Raw genomic sequence first — 22438 nt, forward strand, 5'->3', positions numbered from 1 at the left:
TATTGCTTATTCTGGGCCATCACATCCGCAGTAAACATCTTAAACATTTGTTGACAAAAACTTGTAGTTTATTTGCGAGTAAGCCTGTCATGAGCCAGGCCTCACAGCCATGCAAAAGGAGCGGTTTGAAATTTGTGTTGAAAATACGCAGCTTTGTATTTGTGGAAATCGATTTAGAATTCATTTTACTGTTCAATTGAGCAAACGCACTATGAGCTTTTGTGATTCTCCTTTGTATGCCATCTGCTACACCTTCATCCTTAGAAATTACACTTCCCAGGTAGATGAAGTTGTTGACGTTTTGAATGCTGGAATTGATAACGCTAAAGTTACTGCTTGGATCGGCGACATTTACTTTAAGTGATTTAATTTTTTCCCCATTAATCTTTAGCCCAACTTTCTTCGATTCTTCCACGAAAACGCCGAGCTTTTCTGCATATCGGAGTGCTTTTTTGACAATAGGCATATGTCATCGCCGTAATCTAGGTCTTCAAGGTGTTTGCTGAAATTTCATTGTATGCCTCCGCGGCATCCGTCTACAAGTCTTGAAAGTACGTCATCGAGCATAGAGAAATCAGACAACCTTGCCGAAGACCAGATATAGAGTCAAACGGGGACGATAGACTTCCATTATATTGAACCCTACAATTGAGTCTATCGTACTGGGCTTTAATTAGCTGGATAATTCTCGGTGCAATGCCTCGACGATATAGGGTATCGCAGATGCATCCTCTATAAATGCTGGTGCAAACCTTAACAACCTTATAAGGTTTCTCAATGGCACAGACTGGATACATACGAATAACCGATATAAGAAGGAAGGGAAGATGTGGCAATAAAATGAAGCCGAAGCGCTAATTGAATTCTTGGTAAATCGTCATTTAAACCAACCAACCAACAGTCATGGAAATAAATATACTTCCAGCCATGATTCTTTTTTAATATAAATTTCCAAGGTCCCTTAAATGCAACCCTGCATTGCAGGCGTTCTACTACTACACAGTATTCTGTGACAGAAATTGCCGTTATATATTTTTTTTAAACTGCAATTATTGCATAATAATATTTGCATTAAAGCCCAGCTCTAAATGACTTGAAATACAGAACAGAGCATGTAAAGGGTCTTTCAAGATCGAGCTAACTCTTTAGTAATGTTTTATTTTAAGAGCTGCCACATTTCGAGGGTTTCTCTTTTGGCAAAAGCTAAGAGAAACTCAATAGTTTAGTAAAAATTAGCTCGATTTCATTCCATGCAAAATAATTCAAATGTAGTACGAAAATACTTGTTGGGTGAAATTTGGCAACAACGCTAAAATTGCAAGCATTTTCGTTTACCAAAAACTGTCCAACTATAGTCCAAATAAAAATGCAATGACAAAATTTGAATTCTCTCGCTCGGTATAATACTGTTAATGGTTTGCAATAACGACAAGTGCGAAAAATGCTTGTTCAGCTTCTTGTCGATGTTACCGGGCATTTTTTTAGCAGCATAAGAACTCTCGATATCGGTAACTATGGTTTGACAGCTAAGAATGGCAAACTGTGTCGATATTTCTGTTCAGTAAGATTTGACAGCGGCCGCCGTAGCAGAATGGGTTGGTGCGTGACTACCATTCGGAAATCAGAAAGAACGCAGGTTCGAATCTCGGTGAATCACCAAAATGAAGAAATAGTTTTTTCTAATAGCGATCGCCCCTCGGCAGGCAATGGCAAAACTTTCGGATGTATTTTGCCATGAAAAAGCTCCTCTTAAAAAAGATATCGGCAGTTCGAAGTTGGCTTCAAAGTGTAGATAAGTAATAATAAATCAGTTCGCGAAGTTCATAGAGTTAGTGAAGAAGACGGTCCCACTTCGTGAGAAATTCGTTAATATGTCTTTTTGTAAGTTCACAGAAATCCTCAGGGTCAATTAGAGGCATGTTCTTGCTCTTTTTTAGCTAGAACTTCATTTCCCCATATTCTTTAGGTCTAGGAAACCAATCTAATAATATCAGGTCAGCCCATAAGTTCGTGCGTTTTTTAAAGGTGGTTTTAAAATTAATAAAAAAGATGTTTTAAGTATTTATTAATCAATAATATATTTTCCTTCATTATTTACAATATCTTCCCAACGTTTAGGCAAATTTTTAATTCCCTGCTCAAAAATTTGTTTGTCCTTGGAGCCAAAATACCCTTCGATATCTCTTTTTATAGCTTCTTTTGAGGAGTAGGTCTTGTTACTCATATGGGATTGAAGTCCACGGAAAAGGTGATAATCACAAGGTGCAATATCCGGAGAGTATGGTGGATGTGGCATTAGCTCCCATCCGAGCTCGTTCAGCTTGCCTAATGTTTGCCTTGCGGTATGAGGTCTTGCGTTGTCATGGTGAAACAAAACTTTGCGTCTATTCACTAAAGACGATCGATTTTGGTTAAGTGCCTCATTCAGGTTTGATAGCTGATGGGAATAATAATCAGCAGTCATCGTCTGGTTTGGTTCCAGAAGTTCATAATAAACAATACCGGCCATATTCCACCAAATAGACAGGAGAATCTTCTTGGGGGGAAGATCGCCTCTAGGGGTCGGTTCTGGTGTTTCATCTTTATCTAACCATTGGAGTTTGCGAACAGGATTATTGTGAAGCCCCCATTTTTCATCACCAGTAACCATACGGTTCAAAAAACTTTCATTTTCAAGCCGTTGCAGCAGCTGAGCACACACATTCACTCTCTGCTGAAGGTTGGCGACGGAAAGTCTATGCGGAACCCATTTCCCAGCTTTGAAACCTTTGCCAACTGAACCTTGCGCCTGTGAATTGTTCCATGCGATGAGGTTAACCTCCGAGCTATCATATCGACTGCCAAATTTGGCTCAGCTTCCACGAGTTCGAGCAAGGCGTCGGAGTTAAGGGCTTCAGGACGACCAGCGAGCGGGGTATCCTCCACGTCGCAGTTACCACTTCGAAATTTTTAAACCCACTTTTGCGTCACCCACTTTCCCGTGAACAGTGTTTATTTCTGCAGCAGCAGTTGTTGCATTTTTACCACTTTTATAAAAAAATACAAAATATGCCTCTTATACGCGTTCGAAGATTCCATTTTATTTTTTAACAACACGTGCTTCTATACGCGATTAAAATCACTTGTTGAATGCACAAAATATCAGAGAAAATATAGGTATTTCCGTTATATTCCGCGAATAATTTTTTTTATGCAAAAATCCTACAAAAGTGAAATCATGGGTAAAATACGCACGAACTTATGAACTGACCTGATACTTTGGCGAAGCTCCTTAACATGTGAAGAAGATTCAGGCAGTGATTTGGCCTGTGTGAGGTAATCGTAGTTGATAGAAGGGATTTCAAAGCTGCCTGACTATCTGATAGTATTCAAGTGTGAGCTCCTCTCATTTCTCTACGGTTTTCGATTCTTCCTCTTCGGTGCCAAAAAAACCAATCTTTTTTATGAATCTCCACTTTGCGTGAATGCTTAAACGTAAAAATTCTGCTCATAAAAAATCGTCTACCACTCTGAAACTGTAAAACCCTTCATTTCATTGTTAATACTTACACAACAAATTGCAGAAGAACTTCCAACAACATTAAAAAATTTCAAAAACGAATTCTTTCGGCTATTAGTATTTTGTAATATAACTAACACTTATAAGCTGCCAATATGACTATTAGTCCACTTAGACCACTTATGGCAAACTTCTCAGCTCACCAACTCCCATTCCAAAGAGGAACATACTTGGATAAGAAGTAAACTTACAATACTTTCTAAAGTCACCAGAATTTGTAACAAACATTTCTTGTTTTTGAAATACATATCTGCGACCGCAGACTGGCATACACGCATACACACACAAAATATATAGGCAAGCGTTGTAGCAGTTGGTGTATAAACTTAAAACACATAATAAATGTGCGCTGATAAGAAAAGTGCGAATTCTGCTTGTCGCAAACAATGCGAGGCATCCACACACACATACACACACACACACACGAATATTCTTGTATTTTCGGCATCATAACGTACCCGCCACGTCTGCCAAATCTTGTTCCACATTTGCAATCCTTGTTCCGCCAGCGTTGCTTTCTGTCCGCTCACACACCGCTTGTGTTATATGTCATGCTATGCTATGCGCTGCACAGTGCATGAATTACTCGCATTCATGCATTTGTACATTTTCACAGTTATCAGTTAATTAAAGCCATTCTTTACATTTGTCTGCGTACGCGTGTTGCTCTCCTCTCACTGCTATTTTATTCGCCACGAGCGAGTGAGTGAGCAAGAGCGCAACTCTCGCTGCCCCTTTTTTATCTACATAAACACCTATAAACATGCATGCAAGTGTATGTGTAAGTGTGTGAGTGCACTCCTTTCGATTTGTTGGTGCTGCTGCTGCCTCCTAGCTGCTTGGCGCATTGTAGTAAATTTCAAGTTTATCTTTTTTATTGCTGTAATTTATTTAAATTTTACAGCTGATACCGTTGCTAAAGCAACAAATGAATTGCAAGAATCGGAATAAGAAAGTAAATAACAAAACACAAAAAACAAAGGATGTGAGAGAAAAATCACTTTGCACTGAATTCACTTAAAGTAGCTAAGGTGAGAAAGTTCAAACGCAATATGCTTGCATATCACTGATTCCTGCATATGTGTGAGTGAAAGAAACAATTTTCATTAAATCAATATTTCGCAGAGAAACATACAAAATTTATTTACCTTTCTTCTTTTTATTGGCTTCAAGTTGGTGAACTATCCTGCACACCTGCCAGCACTAGATGAAGGAAGAAGAAGAAGACCGGCGCGCCGTGCTGAAGTTTTTAAAAACAGGCGATACAGGAGGCTTAAGGGAATACTATGGTCTTAGAGTTCATTGATTACTATTACTATAGTAGTTATAGAAATCTCAATGATTACTAAAGTAGCTGTAGTGATCGTTAGGTCTTACGCACTTGAGCGTGAAAGATGGCACTCGTTGTTAGGTACCGTCTCGTTGAAAAAATAAGTGCAGGTAGTGGTAAATTTGTGGAAATTCTACTTTTTTTTTACTAAATAATCGACCTTTAGAACTCTCTTGATATGTTATAGAACAGCCCATCGAACCTTGATTGAATGTTGTCAAATGTTAGAAGAGTTGATCAGGAGCTCCTGGAATTTGAAAACGCAACCCTGCATTCGTTAAAAAAACACTTCTTATTGTTCAACATCGTCTCTTTTTAGCTCACTAAACTACATCTAATATTCCTTCAGTTTCCTTTTGCTCATTCTGCCCTTCAAATTTCAATTGCCGTGGCATTTGTTTCATCGATGACCTCTTCACTCGATCCAAAACTCTTGCGGATAAGTCATATCTTCATACTTGAAAACTGGTGAAAGTTGTAACCTGTCATTTGGGACTGGAAAATTTCCAAGACTAGAGACGCAGCCGCCGAGGTCGAATGGCTTCGTGCATGACTACCATTCGTAAGTGCGTAGGTTCGAATCTCCATGCATGAAACATCAAGTGATAGAAGAAGTTGTTTTCTAATAGCGCTCGCCCCTCGGCAGACAATGGCACACCTCCGAGTGTTTACCTGCCCCGAAAAAAGCTCCTCATAACCACCATAACCAATTGCCAGTCGGAGTCGGCTTAAAACTGTAGATTCCGCCGTTCGTGGAACGACTTCAAGTCGCACGTGACAAATATGACAGAACAAGGAGCTCCACCAGACACCCAAAAAAGGTGTATGCGCTAATTTTTTTATTTTTATTTTTAGAGCACAATTCCAGATAAAAGACAACTTTTTTCCTCTCCAAAAGTGATCATTTTGTCTCCAAATGGGCGTCGAGTGGATTAAAAAGCGATGCAGATATTCAGAAGAAACCTAAAGAAACCCTTTATAAAAGTGCGACTCCCTAAATAAACTATTTACAGAAGAGCCCCCGAGCCACAAGGTTCAATAATTTTATTCAAAGGTGTTTAGCAGCAGCTCAAATGAGCTCTACCTGAATCTTCGGTATAAAAAACTCTCAAATAAGACAACAAAAAGATGCCTACAAAGGTTCAAATACAATTCCAAAAGAACTCCAAAAGTCACTGAAAATGAGACATAAAACACACCGAGTTCTTCCGAATACCGAATTTTTTTTGTTTTTTTTTTTTGGAAACGTTTTTCAGACAACTTTCAGTGGGTTCGCATAGGGTGAAAAATTTCTTATTTAGTGTTCGAAAATGATTTCTACAAAGACTGAAATAAGACACCAAATTCCAAATGAGTCAGAGAACGCACCAAATTTATCGGAATAAGCATTTTTGAAAACTTTCCAGTGCGTAGAGCGAAAACTCGGTCTTTTAGGACCCCAAAGAGAATTAATTTATATCGCAGAAGCCCCGATATACGAAAGTTTTCAGCTCAGAAAATAATCGTTTAGCCGCTTTTTACTTAGCAGACTTGGCACCAAAAGCCAGAAAATTGATATGCGTTCTTTTGAAAGATCTCCCTAACGAAAATTAGATTTGAGATAACAGCGCCATCTATTTAAATTTTGAAAAACTACCAGGACCAGAACCAGAATAAACCAGCCAATGTAAGCATCACTAATAGGCTCACACATAAAACATTCTGAGCGCGTTTATGGTAAAATATGTCCAACTTTTCTATGAGAATATCAGTTGGCACCTGACAACACCAGAAATTCCCAAGGCCAGATATATATAGATAGCAACCCTCAAAATAAATAAATATTTTCAGCAATTTTCGTTTTACTAGCAGCACTCATAGTTACTCATATACCGCAATAGGTGTATAGAAAAGCTTCAGCTTCTAATTTCGATACTCGACAGTCGGTGTCAGAAAAAGGGAACCGCGATTATTCATGAAGTATAAAAGATATATATTTAAATTTTTTTTAAATGAAAGTCTGTACAAAAGTAAGAGTCGCAATTACTCAATAAGCCGTGTAGGCTTCATCGTTGTCGAGTATAGCCTGGCATCTTCTCGGCATACTTTGAAGTAGCATTTCTGCGTACCTCGTCGACAAACAAGACTAGATTTTGCGAACTTGATGCACGAGTTGTTTTAAATTTTGGACTGGCCTTCCGACAAGATGCGTTTTCATAGTTTCCCACACATTTTCAATGGGGTTGGCGTCTGGGGACTGGGAAGGCCAGTCCATTACTCTAACACCATTTTCTTGTTTCCAGGCCTTACAGAGTGTTTTTCTGAGAGCAGTGGTATTGATGATGTGGAATGGTAGGATGTGTTCGCCTCCTTCAGTCGTCGTTCGATAGTGTTGATACTCACATATATTCCCTGTTTAGCAAGAATTGTGCGTGCTGGGCGTAGTCGCAAATAAGGGTTCCGCTTCAAAAGTTGGACGATCACTTTATCTTGCTTTTTGGTCGTCAATTGCTTCAAGCCGCGCTTGGAAAAGTCATGCCCATTTAAAGTACTTCCCATTCACTGCAACGCACATTTGCCAAATTTTGATCCGCTGTCGAAACAATTCTGTAACTCTATTTTCGGAATAGCCATTAGCGCCTTTTCGATTTTTCTATTACTTCCTTGCGGTTGTTAAAACGCGACGCGTTGCCTGGAATGGTTTTTGATTCGATGAAACAGAAACGAAATCACAGGAGCCACACCAGATGGGTTCAATGGCTGTTGAGTGGTATTTGTTTCATTCCTGGCCAAAAATATACCGATAATTATGGCACTGTGCAAAATCCACCAGTTGTTTTACCAAAAATCCGTTATTTTTTGGGGAATCGCTGGACGTAAACGCCTCATAACGCCCAAATAATAGTCCTTAGTAACTGTCTGTTCTTCTGGCAAAAATTCGTGGTGCACAATACCGTTGTAATCCATAAAAGCTGTTAGCATTGCTTTCTGTTTTGACTGAAAATGCAATTTTGTTTTTGTCTTGGTTCATTCGGAGATCTCTACTCACTTGTGTCATATCTGTGTTGCGAGACGTACTCATAAGATTAGATTTATTGGAATTTTACACCTCGTCCCCATGGCCTTTTGTGGCCTGTCGTACCCATAACTCTACGCCTCGTCTCCAGCAGTGATGCGTTTAAGGAATGTTGTGTCGGATTCAGCCTTGGAAATCATGGCTTTAGCGATATCAAAGCGATCCCTTTTTTGCATGAAATTATGATACCTTAGTGCTTTGGGGTCAGCTCTACAGCGGAAACCCAAATCATTAACAGCAATATCGTGAAGGGATCCATAAGCATTGTTCAAATCCTCTGCCAGCTCTTTGATGTTCTGATATTGAATTTGCGGTTATTGATCAACTTTTCCCTCACTTTATTGATGTTTTCATCAGTTTTCGATGTCGACAGCCTGTCAATACGTTCGTTAGCTTCGATGAACTCACGATCTCTTGAAAAGCGTTCATGGCACTGTCGGCTATTTTACTTATTTTTATTTATTTATTTATTTAATAGTCTAAACATTTTTTGGAATGTCAGTACTGAAACGTTTTCTCGAAACTTTTAAGGTTTTCGCACCATCGAGTCCAATTTCAACGCAAAATTTAATACAAGCTCGTTGTGGCAAATTCAAATCTATTTTTAAAACGGTAGAAAATCGAAAGCACGTGCAGCAGTAGATTTGTCCAAGACGGCGTAACTTTTACAAATGTGAAGCAATGGCGATAAAATTTTGAGAGGAATGATAGGAATGAATTAGAGGTAGTTCTCCTCCGAGGCGTTGTATATCTTTTCATTGGGGGGGATTATTAAGTGGCGGGTCCCAAACCCAGCGCACAACCAGCTATCATGATCGCCTTCTCAAGTTAGCCAACTCCCGAATGGGTGTGCGGAAGCTACCCAGAGGATACTTGGGCTAATCCCGGACGTTGTGAGCTGCTTGAACCATATGCAGAAGAATCGTCCTGGCCACTCCCAAGTAAATGGCGATCAGTAACTTTCCGCACTTGCGTGGACTTCTATGCATGGAACCATGCTCCAGGCAAAGTGAATGGGTCTGGTGGTGAACGTGGACAAAACAAAGTACCGCCTGTCTTCAAACAAACAGTCGGCGCACAAGCATATCGGCACCCACGTCACTGTTGACAGTTATAATTTCGAGGTTGTAAAGGACTTTGTTTATTTAGGAACCAGCATTAACACCGATAACAATGCTAGCTTGGAAATCCAACGTAGAATCTCTCTTGCCAACAAGTGCTACTTTCAACTAAGTAGGCAACTGAGCAGTAAAGTCCTCTCTCGACCAACAAAACTAACACTCTACAAGACTCTCATCATGCCCGTCCTAACGTATGGCGCAGAAGCGTGCGCGATGACAACATCCGATGAGGCATCCTTTGTAGTGTTTGAGAGAAAGATTCTGCGTAAGATTTTTGGACCTTTGCACGTTGGCAACAGCGAATATCGCAGGCGATGGAACGATGAGCTGTATGAGCTTTACGACGACATAGACATAGCACAGCGAATAGAGATCCAGCGGCTACGTTGGCTAGGTCATGTCGTCCGAATGGATATAAACGCTCCGGCTCTGAGAGTATTCGATGCGGTACCAGCTGGTGGTAGCAGAGGAAGAGGAAGGTCTCCTCTGCGTTGGAAAGATCAGGTGGAGAAGGACTTGACTTCACGTGGTGTGTCTAGCTGGCGCCGGTTAGCACGAGAAAGAAACGACTGGCACGCTTTGATAGACTAGGTCAAAAATTCGTAAGCGGTTATCGCGCCAATTAAGAAGAAGAAGATAGAAATTACAAATGAGGCAACCTAACCAAAAAAAACTAGAGCTCAAATCAGATGACTTACAGCGTGGTTCCGGGAACTTTTCGATCAAGGTGGCATATGATTATTTTATTTGAAGTCAACTGCTATTGCTACTTAAACAAATCTGTGTTGTGTCGCTGGGCTTATGGGATTACTCACACTACTGCAGCGTTGAAGTTTAGTTACTAAAGATATTTCTGGCTTTCTGCATTTGCTATATTGGTTTTTGTTTCTTTTTTTGGTTTTAGAGTCAAACAAGCAAGGTCTCATATTAAATTAATGTTTCTACCTATCTCAACATATATATCTGTATTATTTCCGCACCGTCAGTAGGTAGGCGGTACGTTGCTTGGCTGCTCCTCGCGCCACAGGTTGTCGCCTGCACGGAAAGCTCCATTCATTCCATTCATTTGGTCAAGTGCAAGTGCAAGTGCAACTGTCGACCGCCAATGTAGTGTTGCAAGCAAATATTTCTGCAGCTCTATGGATCGTCATTATTTTTTGGTTGTTGTTGGTTGCTTGCAATTTGCTGCTTTTGGCCTTCTGCCCATTTGGTCATTACTCGTACGGCATTCACCGAAAAAATCCAACAACTTCATTAATAATATGAAAATCTCTCATTAGAAATCTACGAGCAACTCCATTTATGCGACTTTTCAAATGAAACCATATGAGCAGCACAGCTGAAAAATGGAATAAGAAGAAGAAAAAATGAAATAACTGAAATGGAGAAAACCACGCATGCGAGTGTGTTTGTGTATGTGTGTGTGTGCTGTGCTTGCTTTTAACTGCTTTGACCGCTGCTGACACTGGCACTGTGTATTTTGGTTTTTTTTTTTGGTTTTTGTATTTTTGCCATTTTCTGCAACATCCAGGCGATATGTGGCTTTGCCTTAACTATTTGGCTTTTTTCTATGCAGATATTTTGACTCTCCTATTTGCCAAAGTGCTGCTTAAGTTTGATTTTCATGCGTTTTGCTGGTGTTGCTGTTGTTGTTGTTGTGATTGCTGTTATTGTTGTTGTGTTGCGCATATGACCAGCCATCGAATGTTGCCAACCTTTCGCACTGCACTCATCTATCGCCACTTTGTATCTGTTGCAGTTATTCTTATGCTTATTTTACACTTTGCTTTTACCTCCGCCCTGCTCCACTCCACTTCACTGCACTTCTCCTCCTTTCGCACTGCTAGGCACTTTTTGTTGGCCTTTCGTGCCTATTTTGATTGGCGTATACGCGGCCACTTTGGCTGCTGCTGGTGCTGCTGCTGCCATAGTCGCCGCATTTGTGACTTTGCTGCGGCGGGTAAAGTGAAATTTTAATGAAGCTAATAAATTTTCGTTAATGTCCACAGCGAATAGATTTGCAAATTTAAAGGAATTGCTGTAGCTCAAGGCGCTGTAAGTGCCATCGCGCAGCAACAACAACAGCAGCAGCAACAGCAGGCGCAAAGCAACGGCAAATGCGCTCGGCAATATAAAAAAGCAAAAAATCACAACACCAACTGTGGCGGTTGCTGCTGCCGCCATCGAACAAAGTGCGCGCGAATTGCACTGCTACATATTTATTGCCATTGCTGTGTGGTTATTGTCCTTGTTGCTGCTGTTTTTTATTTTTTAATTTTTTACTAATTTAATTCCCTTTTTTTTTTTGCTTTTTTGCTGCTCGCAGCCGCCATTGCTGCTGTTGATGTTAATAAATCGTTCGCAATTAGAAATTGCATTAAAGCCTAAATGAGTGCGATGTTGCGTTACTTTTTTCGTCAATGGCAACTTTGCCGTTGCCGCGTCAATGGCGCGCTTTTCCCGCCAACCTCCTCGCAGTCTTTACGCCGCTCTGCCTTCAGCCTTTTTTTCAGCGGCTCGACCTACGTAAGTTTGTTCTGCCATTGCCGCATGCGGTTTGGTGAAAGCTTCTCATTTTTCTTTTGTTTTACGCGCTGAGTGTTGTCCTGCTCGTTGCCATTGCCCACCGCTGCCTTTTTATGGTTTCACGCAAATTTAATTTTATTGCAAACAATTTTATTAAAAATGTTCTCCCATTTTCTCCAATAGCATTCGCTTATCGTTAAACGTTTATCGCTTCTAGCACAGCCTCTGCTTTTTCTGTTTGTGGCATCCCGTTCGTGACTCGCCTGCTGCTATTGATTTTTCAAACGTTCAGTTTGTTGCTACTTTACTTTGGGGCGATTGTTGCTATGTTGCTGCCACTACAACAACAGTAGGCTTTTTTTGGTATTAGTAATTAAGTTTCTACATGAATAGAGGCAGCGCATTCAAATAAAATTGATTGAATTGAGATCGTACAACTGACCTCTTCCGAAAAGATGCAAGCAAAATTACAAAGGAAAAGCCAGTATTTGGATTTAATTTTTGTGGTTGGGTAGCGTAGAGTAAAATAAATAAACTAAGCAGTAGTTTGACGTATAAGTGTTGGTATTTGCTAAAATCCATGTCACTGAGATCCTTCTTACTGCTTGAAGCTCCATCTGTGTTTAGCATTTTTCTGGCAGAAGGATCGCACAGATGGTTGAGGACTTCGCTAAATTTGGTGTGTCTGCGCTATTACCGCGTTTGCCCGCTTCCTCTTGCTGGCGCCACTGATGCAATGAGTAACTATAGGGTGGGTCATATAGCGTTAGCTTTATGAACCACCTATTTTTTTGAGAATGGTAACATAAATGACATGTTAAATGTGTTCATAACTTACTTAAAGGTTTGACATTTACGAAATGGGACGCTATACGCTTGAACAATGGGCAGAAAATCGTTTGACCGAAGATGTGCATTTTTACCGAAAAATCATCTTTTCTGATGAAGCTCATTTTCTCATCGGTGGTTACGTCAATAAGCAAAATTGTCGGATTTGGGGCTCAGAAAATCCACACGTTACTGTAGAGAAGCAAATGCATCCACAACGAGTCACTGTTTGGTGCGGTTTTTGGTCTGGCGGCATCATTGGGCCATTTTTTTCGAAAATGAGCGAGGAGCCGTGGTTACAGTAAATGACGAGCGTTACAGTGACAAGCTCAACGAGTTTTTGTTGAGTATGACATGGACGACATTTGGTTTCAACAGGACGGTGCAACTTGTCACACTGCCAAAGTTACACTCGAACTTTGGCTACCGTTTTTGAAAACCGAATAATCAGCCGAAATTCCGATATCAATTGGCCGCCTCGGAGCTGTGATTTAAGCCCGTTGGACTATTTTTTGTGGGGAGTCGTTAAGGGCAAATGCTATGCAAACCATCCAGAGACGATTGATGCTTTAAAACACGAAATCGAAAATGTGCTTAAAAATTGGATTGATCGAATGGCCTACTGTAAAGCCAGTCGTGGCAGTCATTTGAACGATATTATTTCTCATTCATAAATGACAATGTTCAATCTTCAAAAACAAGAAAAAGTTTGAAAAAATATTGATTAGTTTTTTTTTTTTTTTTTATAGCAGATTCAAAAAGCAAATTTTACATGGCCCACCCTATATGTGTTTTTCTTTGTTTTTTTTTTTGCTTGTTTAAGCAGCTACAATGCAAATAATACGCTGACTATTGTTCAGGAGTAAGGATGGAAAAGATAAGCAACCAGTTCTACGTTACCGGAATGACTCGAGTTTTTTCCGACCAAGAGCTGCCGCCCAGAAAACTAGCCCTGTCTAGGGTACCGTACCTTACCACTAGTCTTTCATCTTTCGTCACTGGAGCAGGTCTAAGCAGCCAATCTGCTCCAAATACTTCTCTTAAGGGCTGGCATCGAACCCAACCCTGTACCCGAAGTATACTTCTGCTGCGTATACCAAAAACGGCTCCACCCAAACTCAACATCGGTTAGATGTAATCAATGCGACGGATGGTGCCATCTAAAGACCTGTTCAAGTCTTATGCCGCACAGGAAGTGGTCCACGCGGTATGTAAACCGCCCCCAGTCCTTACGGCTACCACATCGTCAAATGTGCTGCCACTATCATCCGCCACCACAACCCAAAACTTAATAGTTCCTAAGAACTCACTACCGCAATACAACTCTCCCCACTGTACACCTGCCCCAGCTCTCCTGCTCCAACACAAGTGCGCGGACAAACCAGCAGCTCTTGGTTCCCCGCACCTCTGTTCCATGTGTCCAACCAGAGTACCTCGGAATCTGTCATCAGTCAAATACAATTCCTGCAATGGCTGGTGCCGCTTTCGGAGATGCTCTGGCCTACACATCACCTGTGATTAGACACGTGACTACGTCGCTCCCTGCTGTAGCGCTGTGCACACGCAACCGACTGCTGTGGCGTGGCCGCCCACCACCATCAAGCCGCAAGCAACAACAACTGCGGAGCGCACAGCAGGGCCAGCGTAGCTAACCTCACGCGTGCCTAACACCCCGAATGGCGCCAGTCATCCCGAGGAGCTTTAAACCTCTACAGTTCAACTGCAACGGACTCATGAATAAGATCGAGAAGATAATCAACTTCATAAGCCGACATGGTGTCCCAATAGCTGTGGTCCAGGAAACAGAACTACACGCAATCTCCCCCTGATAATCAGAGGGGGCTATAAAATGCACAGTCAAGATCGCCAGCGAGACAGTGGAGATGACCTAGCGTTTATAGCCCCCCACACAGTGCCATATAGTCCTATTGATGAAGGCATCGACAGTAGGGGCAGCACCTTAGAATGTCAAGGAATAGCTGTCCGGTCAGGCGATGCCAAGCCTGAAATATTCAATATATATACACCCCCTTTCACCTGCTGCCCGGCAGGATATCACCCTGAAATTGGAGCGCTCATTAGAGGTGAAAGCCGCTTGGTAGTAGGTGACCTTAATAGGCATCACTATCTTTGGCATTCAAGCCTACCAAACGATCGTACGGAACAAGAGAATTTGCTCAAGATGGAAAAATAGCCATTCGCTTCTGCAGTCCGCTTCACGTTTGTATAAAGTGTTTTTTGCCGCCAGTCATTTCTTCAAATTGGATAGCAAATAGCAGTCTGAGAGATCCGAGGGAGCCAAGTCTGGATCCCTCAGACTGCTATTTGCCAACTGCTGAAGCGTGAGCTGGTGAGTTATCGTGTTGGAAAATGAAAATCACTCGACTTCCTCGATCCAAACGAATGCCAAATATAAATAAAAAAGCGATCTGGCTGAAACTTGATGTTTGAGATGCTACTAACTAAACACAAACTCGATACGCACTAGTAGCGCAGTCTGTCTGACTTTGCACGGACTCTTCAAACGACCCTCATATTTCGGACTTGGCAGCATAGTGGGCAATCGTTCCGTGCCCTGTTGGTATTACCGAGAGAAGTATTTTTACGTTTCGTGAAGCCTCTGGTGGTGTCGCTCTTCTCATTTGTTTTCCCTGAATGCTGTATCGCGCCCAAATACTCTACAGCTCTCGAGATGTGTTCGCCAGTCTTTTGTAGCTATTCTAACTTTTTCCTTCGCTTAATAAAGCAAAAAATCCGTAGCGGGTTTTTATGCTTATAGTTGATAGCTGAGGCTTTGCTTGTGCCAATCGTAATGGGGATATAATCGCAGTATCGACTCAAACCGAAAATTTCTGGATACGCAGTTTCATAGCGCATTGAAATTTGATATAACGAAGTGCAAGATTGAAGTGGTTCAAAAAGTGAAGTGAACTGCTTCGCATTTATTTTTATCAATTTTATTTTTCTTGGCGGTCTTTTAGGCAGAAGCCCATAAGAAAAGCTTCAAACTGCGTTATGTGCAAGAAAATGCATTGAAACGTCAGCAAAAAGAAAAAAAATTCCCAAAAATCAACGCAGTTTTTGAGCTACTCTAAACGACCGCCGTAGCCGAATGGGTTGGTGCGAGATTACCATTCGGAATTCACAGAGAGGTCGTTGGTTCGAATCTCGGTGAAAGCAAAATTAATAAAAACATTTTTCTAATAGCGGTCGCCCCTCGTCCGGCAATGGCAAACCTCCGAGTGTATTTCTGCCATGGAAAAGCTCCTCATAAAAATATCGAGTCGGCTTGAAACTGTAGGTTCCTCCATTTGTGGAACAACATCAAGACGCACACCACAAACAGGAGAAGGAGCTCGGCCAAACACCCAAAAAAGGGTGTACGCGCCAATTATATATATTATAAAGGTTGTCAAAAAAGTCTTGCGCAAGCTTGCCTTTGCAAGCGCGTAGTTCTAGTTGTATTCGTCGCATTGGTTCACGCTAGAGCTTTTTGGAAAGCTCTTTTCACGTGCTAACACGAGTTTGATTAATTGTTGTTTGCTTTTAGTCGTTCGTGAGTTATAGCGTCGCAAACATGGAGCAAAATAAAGAGAAAATACGGCATATTTTACAGTACTACTACGATAAAGGCAAAAATGCATCTCATGCTGCCAATAAAATTTGTGCAGTTTATGGACCCGATACAGTTTCCATTTCCACCGAACAACGATGGCTTCAACGTTTTCGTTCTGGTGCAGAGGTGATCGAAGATGCGCCACGGTCCGGAAGGCCTGTCGTCGAAAATTGCGATAAAATCGCTGAATTGATCGAAAGAGACCGGCATAGTAGCAGCCGTAGCATCGGCCAAGAGCTGGGCATGAGCCATCAAACCGTTATAAACCATTTGAAGAAGCTTGGATTCAAAAAGAAACTCGATATATGGGTGCCACACGACTTGACGCAAAAAACATTTTTGCCCGTATGGTTGCATGCGAATCGCTTCTGAATCGCAACAAAATCGACCCGTTTTTGAAGCGGTGAAGCTGCCCAGACGGTGGCCAAGCCTGGATTGACGGTCAGGAAAGTTCTTCTGTGTGTTTGGTGGGATTGACAGGGAATCATCCACTATCAGCTGCTCCCCTATGGCCAAAGGCTCAATTAGGACCTGTACTGCCAACAACTGGACCGCTTGAATGCAGCATTCATTTAGAAGAGGCCATCTTTGATCAACAGAGGCCGAATTGTCTTCCATCAGGACAACGCCAGGCCACACACATCTTTGGTGACGCGCCAGAAGCTCCGGGAGCTCGGATGGGAGGTTCTTTTGCATCCACCGTATAGTCCGGATCTCGCACCAAGTGATTACCACCTATATCTGTCCATGGCGAACGAGCTTGGTAGTGGGAAGTTGTCCACAAGAGAGTCCTGTGAGAATTGGCTCTTCGACAATAGGGAAGCGAGCTTCTATAAGAGGGGCATTATGAAGTTGGCATCTCGTTGGGAACTCGTCATCGAACGGCGCATATTTGACTGAAATCGCATTATTATAACCAATTTTATGAACAATTGAAAATTCAATAAAAATACCGGAAGACTTTTTTGACAACCTTTATATATTGGTGAGGAGAAAAACGGCTTGGCTTCAAAAGCTGGTGGGTTGGCATTAGAAACTTTTTAAATAGAATTTGATATATTTCGTTCAAATTAGACATTGGTTGTGATCCTTGTAAGCGGATAAGTTTTTTCGTCATCTTGGTATGAAAATTTTAAAACTTCTTTTTGCATTTTTGTTGTAGCAACCTTTATTACTGTGTTTTATATGGGTCACTTACCCGACAATGGCGTTAACTGGCACTTCCTGGCTATTCTTTACATTCATTTCATATATCACCGAAACGCATCTGCGTGAACAAGACTTAAATAAATCGTATTTTGTTCTTCTTCCATTATTATTTTTTTTTTTTTTTGATTTTTTTTTACTTTATTTTGCTTGCAACGCGTGCAGTTGTTGTGCCAGAAAAGTTCAGCTGCCATGCAATTTAATCCATAGCCGAGATCTGAAGCTCGCAGCAGGACTACTTTATAAGAATTTGCAGGCAGCCCCGCATCAGCAACATTATTTTTAAACAAAATTAATTGTGCCAATTTATAAAACAATTTTTTGCGCTTTCATAAAAGAACACCGAGCGAAGCATGTAACAACCAAAATTGGTTGAAATTAAAAATTTTGCACATTTTCCTTTATTTTTATGCGGGCGTATTAACAAGTGAAAAAAGATTTCGCAAAATTAATAAAGCAATGAGTGTTCGTAGAAAACGGTAATAATGTAAAAAAATAAATTACTTTTCAAAATCGAACTTTTAACAGAAATAAGAAAATGCCAGTTTTTGAGAAGAGTCATAAAATGTACTTCATTTTTTGTTTTTACGCAAACTTCTTTTGCCAAAGGAATTGCTTTTAATTCCAAGAAAATTCCAAGAATTGTGTCCAAATTTATACTATAATTTTGCGGATAAAAGGGTTTAAATTGCGTAATGCATCATCAAAGTTGTCGTCGCAGTAACGGTTTGTCCGCAGTCTAAAAAACTCGCCATCTTTCGGAACCACTTTCGCATTGCTCACAGTTTCATTTTCCTCATTAGAGTTTCATTTTCCTCAGGTCTTCGATTGTCTGCATGCGTCCAAGCCTGTGGTACCACTAATAATTGCCACTTTTCCTCGCTACTTAGCAGCTTGTCGTTTACATTTTCCGTGGTTATGTGACCGACTACCTTCTCCAATGTTCGACGTTCTTGTTGCCAACGGAAGCATTGGAAAATGCTGTGGTGACATCCCCGTATTCTCTTCCTCGCATTTCCCTATATTGAACAGGTATTTCTGGAAATTCTCGTGCCCTGAAAGCATTTGGGTTGTACAAAACTAGAGTTTTTGCTGTACCATGTCGCGTTGTCTTTCATTAGCCTGGTCGTCCATCTGGCACATGTTTCGTTTCTCGAGCGGTCTTGCCATAGGCTTAGCGTTGCGTCTTTTATTTCGCGCGCTGCAGGTTTGTTAACTCATTCTTCCATCTTCGCATTCTTTAATGCCCACAACTTTTTCTCTCAAAGGCTAGTATATCTATCTATCGCTTATCACTTGAACAGCTCGCCCTGTTACTGTGTGGTAGGCAAGCACAACTCCCAGAGCTATCTTTCTATATTGAATATCTCATCGTAGCTGATGCTCCACAAGTGGAGACCAAGAATTGATGATTGTGCTGCTCCTAATAGGACGTCTAAATAGCGATAACCCTCTGGGGTTTGATAAACGAGTTTGAGGTCTTGTAAATAATTCCTCATTAAGTGCTGTAGGTATGCCGGAATTTTGAACCTTAGCTCTAAAGTGGCTAACATGTCCGACCATCTTACACTGTTGAAAGCGTTCCTTACATCTAAGTTGGCAAGGAGAACAATACCTACAAGTTTACCTACTGGGTCAAGCATGCATAATGGCCGATATGCTGATGGATGGTTCTGGTAACCTTTTCCCTTGCTTATTAGCTCCAGCTGCTGTTCTTTCCAGATTTCTGGGAAAATTCCGTTTCTAAGACGGTGGCCGCCGTAGCCGAATGGGTTGATGCGTGATTACCATTCGGAATTCACAGAGAGAACGTTGGTTCGAATCTCGATCTCAGGCGTTGTACATGTCTAGTAAGAGTTTCAGTCGCACTTTTGAGATCTCCTTAACGGCTTCTGTGAGTACGCCATCTGATTCTGGTGCCGTGTTGTTTTGAAGTTTACTCGAAGCTGACTGTAGCTCCTCGCTGTTGAATAGTGGAGGCTCTTTTGTCACATTTATTTGACACTCAATGCTTTCTCTGATTTCGTGACTTGAAAGGAGTTATTTTACGATGTAAACCATTGCGCTCGAGCTTAGTTGCGGTGTAGGTATCTTGGCTGGGTCTTTCCACCACCTTTTTGTACCTTAGTCCCCAGGGCTCCCTGCTTAGATCTCCCGGGAGTTCCTCCCATCAAACGACAAATTTTGTGCACAAGAAATTTCAGTCAATTTCATTTCTCTTATAAGCAAAAAAGCGGCTTAATAAATTTAGATCGAATATTTGGGAATCATAGGATTGGAGAAAAAATATATCTATTGTTGTTGAAGCACCTACAAACTTCCGAATGAAACCTTAGAAATCTTAATTTCTAACATGTATAGGATCAGCAGGCAACATGCGTCCTAAGGTCACTCAATAACATCGCTCTCCCTTAGGTCCCAACCCGTCGAAACAGTCCGTTTCCTGTATCTACCCTTAGATGATATAGACGTTGACGATCATTGACGACACCGTACCGCACCTCCAACAACCACAACTTAATACAATTACAAGATTTGATTATCCGACGCAAAATTTTGAGAGTAACTTCGACTGTTATATTATAGGGGTTTTGACAGCAGAATTGTGCCTCCGCATTTCTCACATATCCTATCAGTAGTTGTTCAGACGGCAATAAAGCAGGAAGGACGGTGACCGACCTCTGTTTTAAACAAAACGTTGTCATCTCCTTCTTTCAAATATTTGCTGCTTTAGTTGTAAAGAGACGCTGAAGCAATATTTTAGTATAGTTAGCTTAAAGTTTCGAATTGCTTGAATTTGCCTCCACTAACCGCTACTAAGTAAATAAATTATTTCTAACCCGTCTCTATCTCTCCCTACCTCTTAGGTCACGATCACCTTGAAGGATGTCAACGATGAAGCGCCTAGCTTCACTTCACCGAATGAGACCTCCGTGCTTGAAAATATTGCACCCAACACTGTTGTTATGGTCGTCAAGGCTACGGATCGCGATGAGGGCCGGAACGGCTACATCGAATACTTACTCGAGGGCAGAGGCAATACCACCAACTCCGACTACGATGACGAAGAGAATCTTCCCTTCACACTGGGCTCTGTGGACGGGTTGCTCCGCGTCGCCGGCCGCTTAGATCGCGAACTGCGTGCAAGCTACTTGCTCAATGTGACCGCACGCGACCGCGGCGAACCATCACAATCCACACAAACCCAAATCACCGTGCGCATATTGGACGAGAATGACAACAGCCCCGTCTTCGATCCCAAACAGTACTCAGCATCGGTACCGGAAAATGCCAGCATTGGCGCAATGGTATTGCAAGTGGCTGCGACCGATATTGATGAGGGCGCCAACGGACGTGTGCGCTTCTCAATTGCCGCTGGCGATGATAATCGCGACTTTAGCATAAGCGAAGATTTGGGTATGGTGCGCGTAGCGAAGAATTTGAATTACGAGCGCAAATCTCGTTATGTGCTGACAGTGCGCGCCGAAGATTGTGCCGCCGATGTGGTGGCCGCAGCAACACAGCTGCAGGTGGGCAAAGCGGGCACTACGAATGGAGCGAGCGGTGGCGGCGTTGGCGGCGGCAGCAATGGTGTTGTTGGAGTTGGCGGTGCGGGTGCTGGTGCGGCCAAGCATGCTGTGGAGCAGCGTGAAACGCGCTACGACACCGCCGAATTGACGATCATCATCATGGACATCAATGACAATCCGCCCACATTCCTGCACTCCCCCTACCTGGCCTACGTAATGGAGAATATAATACCGCCTAACGGCGGCTATGTGCTGACAGTGGAGGCCTACGATGCCGATACGCCGCCATTTAATTCGCAAGTGCGCTACTTTCTGAAGGAGGGCGATACAGATCTATTTCGCATAAATGCATCGACAGGCGAAATATCGCTGCTGCGGGCGTTGGATCGTGAGGCGAGGGCCGAGTACACGCTGACGCTGGTTGCTATGGATACAGGTGAGTGCCAAGCATAAAATATGAAAATATGAAAAATATGTTTATGAATATTTTAACTGACAAAAACAAGCACGATTGCTGTGCCAAGCGAATGCTAGGCTGGCGGCGGGTGAGGCGACGAAGTCGCGTACGCAAGCTGAGTGCGCGAAAGATAATCTTAATGTTTTGGAATTTGAGCTGCAGCACCACCAGCCACCAGAGTGAGTTAGAAAGCAGAAGAGCTGAAGTGAAACGGCGAGCGGGCAGGCAGCTACATACACAAAGTGCTTCTGGGCATTCCCAGTTGATTGTGTGTGCGCGCGCGCATTCATATGCATGAGCGTTGGGCGCAGTGCTCGGTGTGCGCGATCATCACATGCGAGTGTGCAGGTTATGGCCAAATGATCATATCAACTACGCGCTGGTTTTTTTCGGTCAAGCTGAAGCTGAAGCTGAGCTGGTGTTGCTATTGCTGTTACTACAGCCAGTTGCTGGTTGCTGGTTGCCGGTTGCCGGTTGGGGCTGGCTGGTCAAGCGCAGCCATCGTATATGCAAAATATGCCATCTTTTTCGAGCGAATTACGGCATGTTGCAAGAACATGTGTTTGCAACTGAATTTAAATATACCCATCTAAATACCTGCAGTGTACGTTACAAAACGGGAAAAGGGGTGTTGCTCCGCACTGGCAGCAACAACAGCCGTGACAGCACCTTCACTGCACATTTGCGCTTAAATAGCTGTTGTTGGTCAGGTTGCCTTGCAAACGCCCTAGATGGACCTGTGCACAAACAACAACAACAGCAAAAACCAACTTGAATTTTGTGCATGTAGCTATGGATTTGTGTGCGTATGTTTGTGTGAGCGATGGCTGTGGCATCTTCCGCCTCAGCTGCACCTTTCTTTCTGGGCAGCTCACTCACACTCGGCTGTGTCTCAGTTTCATTCATTATCCAAACTTTTGTTGCAGTTTTTGTTGTTGTTGTTGTTGTTGTTCTCCTCCATTTCATGTTGTTGTGGTTTCGTTATTGTGCCCCTAAAGAAAATACATTCTGATAATTACAGTAATTTGTTAATATTACACTCATGATTCTTTTGCTGCTGCTGCGACTACATCTTCCGCCCCTTCGCCTTCTTCCCATTCTTCTGCTCCTTTTCATTCTTCTGCATCTGCGGGTTATATGTATACGCAGCTATAACAATCACAGCGATTATATTCTGTTGCATCAAAAGTTAGCTAATAGCCATGTACAT

General features: G+C 42.1%; 1 protein-coding gene across 1 annotated transcript in view; it reads left to right on the plus strand.

Moving 5' to 3' along the window:
• LOC128864784 (cadherin-related tumor suppressor-like) overlaps positions 1-22438 on the plus strand; it is a 136035-nt gene that overhangs the window by 40344 nt on the left and 73253 nt on the right. The window contains exon 6 of the mRNA XM_054104542.1: positions 20109-21207. Coding sequence (XP_053960517.1) covers positions 20109-21207 — 1099 coding nt within the window. The remainder of the gene's footprint in view (positions 1-20108; positions 21208-22438) is intronic.

This window comes from Anastrepha ludens, chromosome 5, assembly GCF_028408465.1.
Source record: "Anastrepha ludens isolate Willacy chromosome 5, idAnaLude1.1, whole genome shotgun sequence".
NCBI classification, from domain to species: domain Eukaryota; kingdom Metazoa; phylum Arthropoda; class Insecta; order Diptera; family Tephritidae; genus Anastrepha; species Anastrepha ludens.